This window comes from Dioscorea cayenensis, unplaced genomic scaffold (assembly GCF_009730915.1).
Source record: "Dioscorea cayenensis subsp. rotundata cultivar TDr96_F1 unplaced genomic scaffold, TDr96_F1_v2_PseudoChromosome.rev07_lg8_w22 25.fasta BLBR01001092.1, whole genome shotgun sequence".
In the NCBI taxonomy this organism is placed as follows: Eukaryota; Viridiplantae; Streptophyta; class Magnoliopsida; order Dioscoreales; family Dioscoreaceae; genus Dioscorea; species Dioscorea cayenensis.
The window spans coordinates 1-12,425 of record NW_024087483.1 but is presented as its reverse complement, the minus strand read 5'-3'; the positions used below and the strand labels follow the sequence as shown (position 1 = coordinate 12,425).

The 12,425-nt window shown below is 34.5% G+C and overlaps 2 protein-coding genes across 3 annotated transcripts; one reads left to right on the top strand and one right to left on the bottom strand.

Annotated features, from left to right (window-relative positions):
* Nucleotides 1-4,211: 4,211 nt before the first annotated feature.
* On the bottom strand, nucleotides 4,212-8,562 carry LOC120255590 (trigger factor-like). Of its 2 annotated transcripts, none has more exons than XM_039263385.1 (8): nucleotides 8,477-8,562; nucleotides 7,070-7,173; nucleotides 6,461-6,555; nucleotides 6,296-6,372; nucleotides 6,004-6,112; nucleotides 5,245-5,258; nucleotides 4,516-4,617; nucleotides 4,212-4,434 (listed from the first exon to the last, which is right to left on the bottom strand). In XM_039263385.1, exons 1-8 carry the CDS (start codon nucleotides 8,519-8,521, stop codon nucleotides 4,300-4,302), a joined length of 681 nt encoding a protein of 226 aa, XP_039119319.1. In that variant the 5' UTR covers nucleotides 8,522-8,562; the 3' UTR covers nucleotides 4,212-4,299. The 2 variants fall into 2 exon arrangements, with proteins under 2 accessions (XP_039119319.1, XP_039119320.1); XM_039263386.1 differs by having other exon boundaries at nucleotides 6,296-6,339.
* A 181-nt stretch (nucleotides 8,563-8,743) lies between these two features.
* On the top strand, nucleotides 8,744-11,070 carry LOC120255591. Its single transcript, XM_039263387.1, has 8 exons — nucleotides 8,744-8,855; nucleotides 9,239-9,333; nucleotides 9,501-9,565; nucleotides 9,676-9,773; nucleotides 10,083-10,191; nucleotides 10,359-10,372; nucleotides 10,731-10,832; nucleotides 10,921-11,070. Exons 1-8 carry the CDS (start codon nucleotides 8,784-8,786, stop codon nucleotides 11,068-11,070), a joined length of 705 nt encoding a protein of 234 aa, XP_039119321.1. The 5' UTR covers nucleotides 8,744-8,783.
* Nucleotides 11,071-12,425: the final 1,355 nt, after the last annotated feature.

Sequence of the window (12,425 nt, the reverse complement as noted above, 5' to 3'; positions counted from 1 at the left end):
TCTATTTTGTCCTTAAAAGTTGGATCCTTCCCTTTCATTTATTTGGGGCTGCTTATTTCCCCCAAGAAACTTGTGTTGCACCATTTTACTAGTATGTTGGAGAAAATTGAGAGAATTCTTGCTAATTAGAAAAAATCTAATATTTGTAGTGCTGGCAAGGTCACTCTTAATAATTCTTCTCTCCTTTCTATTCCTCTATATTACCTCTTTGTCTATCATGTTCCTGAAGGTATTTTGGATAAGATTTCTATTTGTGCTAGGAATTTTCTTTGGACTTCAAGTGGCAATCGAAGTGGCATGCACTTGGATAATAGTCCAAATGCTACACTTGATCGTTCTGAGGAGGGTCTCTCTATTAAAAATTTGAAAAATATCTAAAGTGGCTTTGATGGCGAAGCATGTTTTCAATTTTTTGAATTTTCGTGATTGTATTTGGGTGGATCTTGTTACTCATAAGTATGGTAATTTCAATATTTGGAAGGATTGTATTCTGGCCAACTATTCTTGGTTTTTAAGGAGTTTATGCCATACTGTGTTTTCTCTCAAGCCTTTTATTTGGATCAAGGGTGTTAATCCTAACTCTGACTCCTTTCTTTATGATCCTTGGTGCTTTGAAATTCTTTTGGCCTTTAAACCAAATTTTCTAAACATAGATTTAGATTTTGAAGATATTTCTGTTAATGATTTTATTGTCGATGTCCATTGGAATTTATTTGAGATTAGATTGGATTTTGGGAAGCATTTGAATTCTCCTGCTTTAAGATTGGGAACCATTAACCCAAATGCTCTTATGCAGTGGGTTTGGTTTTCCAAATCTTACAGAAATAAACTCTCCAATGTGGTTTATAAGAATTTTATTGATTGTTCTAATGACTGTGAACCTTGGTCGGGTTGGAAAATTTTGTGGTCTCTAAGAATGGCTCCCCGAGCCAAGCATTTTATTTGGCTGTTGTTTAAGGGCGAACTTAAGACTGCTGACTTTTGGCATGCATTGAACATTGGCCCTCAAGAATTTTGTACCTTCTGTTGACTTATTTTTGAAACAACTGAGCATATTTTGAATCTTTGTCCTAAAACTCAAGCTATATGGAATGATGTTAGTAATCCTGTCGGGATAAATGTTTCATTTCCTGGTGCCTTTGCATCAGGTGTTTGGATTGAGGCTGATCACAGTGTGTACTCTAACTTTATTAAATCAATTGTTGTAGCCACTACCTGGTTAATTTGAAAGGCCCATTGTAATGCAGTTTTTAGGAATGAGAACCCTGATCTTGGCTTTATTTCTAGAAAAGCTTATGCCCTTGCTCAAGAATACTCTACTGCATCAAATCATAAAAAAAGGAAGAATCTCATCCTTACTAATTTCTCTTATGCTGATGGTTCATTTTTATTTACTACAGCATTATGTTCCAGGGATCTTTCCTTGGGTGGTGTTGGCTTCTTTATTGTGAACTATAATTACACTATTTTGTTGGCAGGCTGCAGCCCCATTTCGATCAGTTCTGAAGTTGACGCTGAGATTAAGGTGTTTTCATTGGGTTTGCAGTAGACAGTGTTGAATGGGATTCATGTCAAGTACGCCTTTATTACCTGATCTGCTCTCTAATTTGCACTACAAGTAGACAAATTTGTGATTAACTGGAGAGCTGAACCAACCTTCTCCTGCCTCAAACACCAGATCATGGAATATGGGTTGCCAATTGTTCATCTTATTCCCAGAAATTGCTGTCAGTGTGTTGCCAGATTAGCAAGTTTTAGCATCTCAACCTACTCCCTTTCTTTGTTTCGTCAGGGTAGAGACTTACCTAGGTGGGTTATGAAGACCTTTCATGTGAATGGTTTCACTTTGCAATTTTTGTTTACTGTTTTTTCCTTAGGCTTGTTCAATTTTTGCTGGTTGTTTCTTTTTTCCTTTGTAGCATGAAGTAACTGTTGTTGTTGGTGGAAGGTCTGCGTTCTACAACATACGGATGAGACAAAATAGGGTAATAATCTTGTTTGGGTACTAAACTATACCCATATTTCAAAACGGATACCGCATTTCAATTTGTTTCTTTTTGGATACTACACTATAATTTCTGTTCAGCAGGAGGGTATTCACGCGTTTCCGATGGGAATAAGTTGACATGGACGCCGGAGTAACTGACATGGCGAGGGTTTTGACAGGTCATCTACTGATGTGGACGTCTAGTTGTTATTTTTTAATACATGTCACCAAAGAAAATCCATGTCATATAAAATTGGGGGTCACGTCATCACCATCTTCTTCATCCCTCTTCTCCCAATAACTCATTCCTCTTCTTCTTCTTCATCTTCTTCGTCTTCTTCTTCTTCTTCTTCTGTTGTTGTTGCTTTTCTTCTCCTTTCTCTTCTCCTAAATGTCTTAGAGCTCTAGTCAATGACAAAGATGTGCCTGCCACAAAGAAGAAGAAGATATGGGTGCACTTGGTGATGGGTTTTTAAGTGTAGGAAACATACTAACTGTGTAAATTTTGGAAACAATGTAAATGTTGTGGTGTTTCATAGCATCTTATAAACTATGTAAATTTTGTGGTGCTTCATTGAACTTTAGAACATGCAAGAGTTGATTATGCATGTATTTGTTTTAATGTTATTTTCCCAAATTACGCAGCCTTCCCAAATGATTTCGCAATTTAAGAAACTAATTAAATTGAGAATAATTTCATTTATGATCTAGAGAGATCGAGAGAAAGATAAATTGAGAGGTTTGTTAATGTAACTTGCTTTGTTAACGAAGAAGCACAAGAGAAGAAGCAGCAGCAAGAAGAAGAAGAAGGAAAATAAGAAAAAGAAGAGGAATGAGTTCTCGGGAAAAGAGGGATGAAAAAGATGGTGATGATGTAGCCCCAATTTTAAATGACATGGATTTTCTTTGGTGACATGTATTAAAAAATAACAACTTGAGGTCCACGTCAACAGATGACCTGTCAAAACCCTCGCTACATCGTTAGTCTGGTGTCCATGTCAACTTATTCCCATCATAAATGCGCAGGTACCCTCCCACTGAACAAAAATCATAGAGTAGTATCTGAAAAGAAACAAATTGAAATACAGTATCTATTTTGAAAAATATGTATAGTTTAGTACCCAAACAAGATTATTACTCAGACAAAATAATATCAATACAGTATGATAAAATTATGATACATGATATGTTTGGATATATATATATTATACATAGTTTAATTGAAATTTTATAATACAAGTACAACAAATGAAATGAAGCATTTTATAGTAAACATGGCTGCTTATACCTTTTTTTACATTTTATATTAACGTCTATGATAATAAAAACAATAGCACATATTACAAATAAACCATATTAACATATCAAAATATGAATATTCAATAGAATTCAGCCACTTAGAAATCAAACTTACACCAAGATGCATATAGTTAGAAAAATAAGTTAAAAACAAAACAAAAAAACAAACAAACAAACAAACAAAACTAACGTTGAACAATTAAGTTTATAATATGAAAAACAAGCAAATATCACCTTTTAAACTATGAAAGATGGCCATCAACATATTTTATTTTTATTTGCATGTGATATTTCTTCCTTTTCCTCACTATTATTTTCATTTTTTTCAATCTATTTCAAGTTGATCTTTCCCAAATGACTGGCTCAAAACTTAAAAGATAAGCTATACTTTAAACAATGAATTTTTTACATTTAATGTTTTTAAATTTAAAAAAAAAAACACACATATTTTTCCATATGTTTTAAAAATAGGTAAACTTTTTTTTTTCAATTATTGTATATATGCAAATAATTCATGTATTATATGCAAAAAAACCAACTTAGACTCATGAGAGAAGGAGAGATTGTATGGTTTGCTGCTACCTTGCTACTAATTTGAGTGGATATATTCTCCACATCAAGGAAATAAAAGCACAAACAAAACAGCAAAGTAGAAAGCATTTAAAAGTACGAGTTTCAATATTTTATACAATTATTTTTATTTATCTAAACTATTTTAAAAATGAAAAATAACAGAAATATGTTATAATAGCAAAATAGTTGCACTCCAAAAAAAAAATTGATGGAAATCTTGAATACATGTAAAGCAAGGCAGAATTACATGTAAAAGTTTCAAGATCGCACAAGGCAAAGAATCATGATAAAAAAGAAGCTATTCTTCCCAGAATATCATATACCAAATGTACAATGTATGCAAAGCAAGAGGTAAAAATAGAATGGAAGTTATAAAACTAAATGGAAGAAAAAGATTTTTGAGAAAAACAGATGTTTGGTTTATCTTACAAAATATTAAATCAAGATTTCGTTGGGCGGGTTTCTTGTAGCTGAATTACCGCATCGAAGCCAAACTCTTTCCCCGGTATGAATATTGCTTCAAGCTCTTCGAAACTTTGTTCAACTCTGAGACTTTTGGTAACCTTGAGATCTTCCTGTGGAAATGAAAGAGAAGGATAAATGATTATAACTTTTAAGACAGTAAACTGTTGGTTGAATCAAAAAAAAATCTGTACCTTTTCCACAAATTCAGCGACAGTGGAGTTGATGATTTTTTTGATAGACTGAAAGTTGACTTTGGAAGGTCCTAGGATTTGCAGGAGAATGTCCTTCGGGATCTAGTATACAGATTTCATTAAGATTAAAAGTATTATATAATAAAACAAAATCAAAAAATGAAGAGCGAAGAGCGAAGAATGAACAAAAGCATTCTTTTCTACTTGAACTAAAATGAAGTTCAGAATCACTAGAAATATTTATACATTCTCTTCTTAACTTCATCTAGGCACACATAGGTACCAAATTCATTTGCAAAATAGTTTTTCACGTATCTACATTATGATTCAGGGACATCTATAAACACCAGTTGTTATGACCTTCAAACTGATTAACTCAAACTCAGGATATCTCACGCTCATCTCCACTGTCTTTCAATCCAGATGCTCAATGCAGACATGAAATTAATTATTACAACCAAGGGAATTTTGCAATTGCATTTCCTAGGAAATTAAGCTTTATATGCCTAAAGAATGATCGCATTCTCTTTGGCATTGATGTCTGTTGAAATAAGCTTTAGACACTTGAAAATCAAAATACTCGACAGCCTCTGAAGATGTACCAAATCGAAGTACATGGAGAAAAACTAAAATGCTCCTGATTTTCTCAAAGACTGTGGAGACTAATAAGAGATAACAGATAACATCTCAGAAAACATGAAAAAAATCTTACTAAGATAGTATACTTACATCTGGAGTTTTGCCTGAAGTGCCCCAGCAATCCATGATTCATAGAGGACATAAACCAACAGGAAAAAGCCTTAGTTAACAGAAGTAATATATACATACAAACAAACCGAACTATAGATACTCAATGAAGGAACAGATCCCGTTTGTAAGATATCCATAAACTCAGAATTTTAGACAGGCAGAAAGTAAAAATTTATAACCCAGCTAGTCAAGCTACAATATTCAAGTTGCCCAGCTGTGCCACACAGCAAATAAAAAACAAAAAAGGGAACATGTTTCTAATTTGGGGGGATATGAGTGGATGCATAATATGCAGTTGCTAATAAATTTTTTGCCATCTAAATCAAGTGCTGTTCTTCTGCTTCGATCTTGATGGGTCTTACAGTGAACTAACTAAATGAAGATCCCCAAAAAGCACTCTCAAGGTAAATAACTTGTAATGAAAGTTGAAAGAAACAGGGAAAATATCCTTGTATGATAAATAGAGATCCAAGTTCAAACGGAGTACTAGTGGCCGACACACACATTAATAATCAATACCAGACGTCAAAGACAATGGATGATCATTGGAAAGTTGAGTATACCATTTTGTGATAAATGACCATAAAACAGCTCATATTGGCGCTCCTCGTGAAAATAATTTTATGTTACACAAAAATGGCATGATGCATGTCTGACCATGAACTTTTACAAGTGTCAGATGCATACACACATGCACATATCTACAGATAATTGTTCCAGTGAGTTTCAAGTACAAACCTCCTTTCACTCTTCTAAATCCTGGAATTGGTTGTGCAGCATCAACGAGCTTGGCGAAAACAGTGTCAAAAATAGCTTGGGTCTTTGTACCATCTACCATAATTCTGACCTGTTTCCCATGACAAACATATATATATAGGATTATGTTTTCCAGGATACAGTAGCAAGATTGTTTTCCTTTTTATGTACTACTAAGCAAGTATCTGTTGACCATGTATTTGCTAAACTGATGAAAATGGGAATTGAAATCACAAATGAAAAAGATGCAAGGGAGAAATGACAACCTTAATACCTTTACATGCCCATCCTGATAGGTATTTGAAGAAACCACAAAGTCTTCAAAAGAGGAAGTAGAAACATCAGCATTTTCTAAATCAGAATCAAGAATATTTGTTAAAGGCCAGAATGGTGAATAAATTTAATGTAAGGAAAGGAAAAAATGGCCTTTAAACTATACCTTGCGATATTGCCTGGATAGCATTGAAATATTTGTGACTCCTGTCGCAGTTCTTTAATACCAAAAGTGAAGGTCGATTACTTACTGAACCAAATCTGCAATCCCGTAATAAACATTAGAAAACAATTATCTATTTGCAATACAAGAAAACCTTAGCATGAGTGTAGCTAATAATACAAATTTAATGCGTTATATATAGTATGAACTAGGTGATGTGGAATGACCGAATGCAAGACAAAAGGAGTTATACACCAAAATAATAATAATAGTAATAGATAACCTTAGGGGCTGGAACATTTCACATTAACTCTAGTAGGGACTGGGATAGGTATTTCACAAAAGTTGTAAATAAAAACAAAAGAAGTAGAAAGCGTTTAATTGGAAAAATTCTCTCTTGTATAACAGATCAGCAGGAAAAGAAGCAACTTTCCTGAGAAAAATTAATCAGCATGTCAATTAAGCAAAACCAGCACACAAGAGATGGTTACAAAATTGAATGTGAACCCAATATAGCAAATGAAGCAGTTCAGTTTACATGATCTTATTCATACAATGCTAGTAAAAGGGATAAAAAGAATAAGGTTTACATGGTTGGCAAATGCTTCTCACCTTCTGTCGTCACCTTCTGCACCATTTTTTGTCACACAGAGATGGAACTTCATTTTGAACCAAATTCTAGTATCCCAAGGTGGTCTGGGCTTTTGGCCTATGATCTGCATTATTGCCAACAAAAGATACCATCATCTATCCTTCAGCACTAAGTACTGAATATTCTAGAGTAATGTACTCTCTAGGAAAAATAGGTGACCAAATTTATTATAAACACTGAGATCAGAAGCAGAAAACCAAGTTCTGAAAATTAAAAAAATTTTAGAGCAGTGGAACACTGGATCACGAATAGAGCATTAAAAGGCAATCACCTTGATGGTGTAAATGAAATTATTTATAATATTGCCTTAAAGACAAGCACGCTGTAATAAATTTAATTCCACAGGCATATGGAAGACCTGTTTAAGAACTAATTGTGATGGCAAGTATTTGGGCAAGGATTGGCCAGTTATAAGAGGCATAGAAAATAGTTCATATATTTTTTGAAGAGACACCAGTTGTTGACTTTAAACGTAATTACTCTTTGAGGAAAAATATAGTACAGATCTAATGCATTAGAAAACAATGACTACAAAACATACCTTCCTCTATTTATGAAAATTCAATCTAATTATATAATAAGGTTGTGCCATATAAACAAGATTCAGATTCTTCCTGAGCTACAAATTTTATCCCTTGAATGACAACACTAAGTGTTGGCTTGGCTCTGTTGTTGTGGTCATTAATAACACTCGTATCTTACTTGCAGGTTCCATGGCCACCATTGTAGAGTCCAGTTTACATGGAGAAGCAAAAGCTATTCCACTAGCCTTGCAGCATTGCCAACAGTGTAGAATCTCCCCGGACTTCTTGTTTACTGATTGTCATAGCTTAGTTCAGAGCATTTCTCACGAAGATGTGAGGGTGTCATGGAGACTGGATGGAGTGCTCAAGGAAATCAGAAGGATGAAGATGTACTTTCCCATGGCTGATATATAACTCATTCCCAGGGATTGTGATGCCGTAGCAGATGCTCTTGCAAGATATGCCCGGACTAACCCATTTCTGTCCTTATTTCATCAGGGAATGGACCTTCCTCATTGGTTGTTTGAGGTTTTTCTGAGCTCTGAGCTCAGTTTTTGAATTTTTCTGTTCTGTTAGCCTTAGTATTTTATCCAAAAAAAATAAAAAAAAAAGCATAAGCATTTCAATCTTGAGGCAGGTCAAGTATCAAGAAAGTCAAACAGAGAAGCCAGAAGCAACCTAAATAGGGCACATTCAAACAGAATTTAGCAATCTACACTCAATACCTAACAAAATCAATCAATGGATAGCATCCAAGACCTCAAAAAACAGTATTTATATAAGCATATCCAAACCCCTGGAATCAAAAAAATGCAATCTTTTATAGAAAAACAAGGTTTTTACCTCAGGACTGAAACCCTTGAATAGGGATTTACCAGCTACTTCCATTGCTTCTTCACTCACAACCAATGCTCATAAAACAAGGCTTCTTTCTTATCAACTTTCTATATAAATAGAGGTACAGTGTTCCGCTGGAACAATCTTAGTTCCTCAGAGGTTGTGGTTTTTCACGTAATTCGAGGTGACATAGGAGGGTAGTTTCGTCATATCGCTGTTGAAGATAGAATTAAGGCCAGTTTCCCACCTTTTAATTTATGAGCTAGGGTTTTTCAGAGCCCCAACTCCATTCCTGATCTTTGGGACAAGCTTCATGGCGTCAATGGTGATGACAACACTCTGCTCGCACGTCTCTTTCCATTGGAATCAACCTCTTTTTCCTCAGGTATTCTTTTATTTATTTATTTATTTATTTATTTTGGGTGCTGATTTTCTAAGAATTAGGAATCAAATTAGATGCTTTATGAGCTTCATTTCTAATGATTGTGTTTCCTTCCATCATGAAAAGAAAGGATTTTTTTGGTTATCCAATTTCAGTTCAGTATGAAGAGCTTCTTCCATTTATTTATTATTATTTTTTTAATTTTATGCTTGATTCTTAAAATGTGTTTTAGGGGATAATGAGTTCTAAGATAAGAAAAAGGTCAGATTTTTATTTTTATATTTTTCTTTTGCAAGTGAATGCATTATTAACATTGAACAGTATAATGAACAAAAATTCTAAGGTGACTATCAATTGCAAGTGAGATTTGTTTATTTGTCAATTAGGTGATGTTTGAAAGGCAAGGAGACAACCAGTTTCCATTTAAGAGAACTGCACACCATCTCACTCTTCATGCTGCTTCTGGAGTTGATTTTGGAAGGTGAAGTTCACCTATAGATTTATCTGTTGTAGACCGTCTCTTGATAATGCTTATGATTTAGTGTCTTACTTGCTATTACTTGTGCGGACAATTTACGTAGGTTCGGAATGATTTGAATTTGATTTAAAAACTGATGTTTTGTTTTCCCTGGTGAATGCCAAGTTCAGGCTATCTACACCTTCTGGAAGAACTTGCAGGCATATGCCTTGGCCTGTTTTTGCTGTTGGTTCAGGTGAATTTCATATTTAAACAAAGGCTTGAGGTTATAAAGGTAATATTTGTTTGCTACAACAAGTTCAACCAAGCTGTTCCGGCTATCATTGCCTTCTTCATGTGTTTTAGGTTACGAAGCATCAATTTCCGATCAAAAGAAGAAGGATGACATATCTGTGGGTGATGTGATGATAGTTATTGAGTCACGTGATGATGATAAGATTCAAGTGAGCCCATATCTTAGTCTCGTAGTTTTCAGTAATAGTTTATCTTCTAAATGCGCATATGAATTTGCTTACCTATTCTAAATTGAAATGATGGTTAAGCTTTTGGAGTAAATTAACTTCCTATCTCACTCTCAGAAAGTGAGGTGGAGCGCTTCTTTTACTGCCAATAAAGATAGAATTCATATGATGCAGATTCACCGAGAAACAGAATTCACGGCTGTTTTGGCCATGTGTAGACCTGTTTATTGCAAAGTTATACTTTGGATTTCAGTGATAAGTACCACCATGCTCACGAGTTTCCCATATTAGGTAAGGGTGGACTTGACTGGAGAGCAAACACAGAAGGCATTTGATGGCGTTCTTACGAATATGGCTCGCACAGCGCCTCCTATTCCAGGGTTTCGAAGAACAAAAGGAGGTAAACCTGAAATATCAGTGCGAAAGATTTGTATATCCATCTGGTCTCCTTTTTGTTTAACCATGCGTGCTATGCCGACTGCTTTGTTCCGTTCTTTCTTCACATCTTTTCTATGAGTTCACTAACTTCAGCAATTTTTCTGTTGCATATTCTTTGGATGATTCCAGGAAAAACTTCAAATGTAAGCAATTTTTTCTTTTCTGTTTTTCACTATTTTTTTTTGGAAGTATCCAGTTGTTTTTATTGTTTTAACTTTGAGGGTGCCTCTGAAATTTGAAAAATATTTGATCATCTTTATAACTTTTACTTGTTTACAAGCATCAACACAATAAAAAGTCACCAGAAAGGATGAGGGCTAGTCAGCTGACTTTTGAGAAAGTCTAGTTCATAGTATTGTTTTTGGTTTATATTTTCAGACCACTGATTTCACTACATATGTATTATCATTTCTTTTTCCAACCTTTTCTAGACCTGATACAGTGATTCTTATAAATCTTCTGATGTTCAGTGTCTTTGGATACATTTGATGTCTGCTGCAGGTTCCTAAAAGCTTTCTCTTGCAAATACTGGAAAGATCGAGGTTACCAAAATTCCTTTATAGAAGAAATTGTCATATAACTGTAGGCGATTTTGTGAAGAAGGTATGTCCTTTTTAGCTTCATTTCATATTATATATCTTCTCAATGTCTAAACCCTCGAAAACCACCCTCAACTTGCTTTCATTATCAGGAAAATTTGAAGGTGAAGAGCCAATTCAAGACAACACAAACTGCAGATGAGCTTGAATCAGCATTTACGCCTGGTATTGAATTCAGTTTCAATGCTACTATGGAGTTGTTAAAAACAGATGCTGAAGCGGCGAACTCAAGCTCTACATAGTCATTTTACTTCGGAGTGAGATGCAATGCTTGTATAGCTTTTAGCGCACACATGCCTTGTTACATATTGTATTTCTGTTGTTTCATGGTTTCAATAACTTTCATGTTGTTCTCTTTCAATAGAATATTTTTCCCCCCTCAAAGTGAACTGTTTCCTTACAACTAATATAGACTGTTGTGGCACTTTATATTTTTCAGGGTTGTAACACAAAGAAAAGGTGGTTTGTCCATACCGATCTATTTATAAATAATAATTTCTTGGTGTTTTTCTGTCATAATCAATTACAGGTTATCTCCCTGTTATTTTGCTTGATGAACCACAATACAGTTCATAAATCATAAATCCGTTAAGTGAAATCAATGTTAATAATCTAGAGTTAAGTCAACATGGTAAAAAGAAACATAGCAATGGAGGTGCTCAATTGACAACAATCAAAGCATACAAACATCTGGGAAATTTTCAGAAGTCCCTGTAAATCCATTTTATCGTTCATCAGCACATGTCTGAATAACAAGACTCAAACACAAAATTGCACAACTATTGTCACTGAAATCTCTATTTATAAACTTCTCATTTAACAGGTAAAAATAACAAGTAGAGAGATCTCACATAATAAGTTTAGTACATTTTCGTATCTACTTCAATGTGGATTGCGTATAGTCCGTGCAATCGTGCCTTCCGAACCTCACAGCGGTTTCAGACTTATGTTACACTTCTACAGTAGAATTAGAGATTTTGGTGTTCTAGCCCAAAATCTGGGAGAAATTCTATATAATTGAATTAAATTGTACCGGAGGGTAAAATCAGCATTCATCGATTTTGTATAGGCTGTTGATGTGCCTGTAGACTGCATAAATTCAGATCACAGGCACAAAGAAGCAGTACAAGGGCATGAAAAGCGGTTCATACATAGGCCTCCACCAAAACCTGCAACCTGCAAAAGAATAACAATTAGAAAACTAAGACTTCGTTTAACAACAAAAGTAGTTAATAATTCAATAACTTTAAGCAACTTATGGCAATAACTAATGTATCTTCATGGAAAGGGACCGTGTTGAAAAGGGACCAAGAGTTTACCTTCCAATGTTTCCACAAAGACTATTATTGGTACAAAAGAAGCAGTTTTCTCATCCATCGCTCTCGAAGCGCAGAGAATTCTGGTAAGAGTTGCAAATTTGATCGTCTCTATTGACTTCAAAATTATCAATCTTTTTCTTCCCAGATAATGAAAGGTAATATGACCCGCATGCTGCTTTCTCTGCTGCCATTGAAGCTATTACTAAAACTGCTGGTAACTAAAGAAGAAATAGAATTTGTTTTTGTTTGAAATGCATTTTAACACTTTGAGTCTTGCT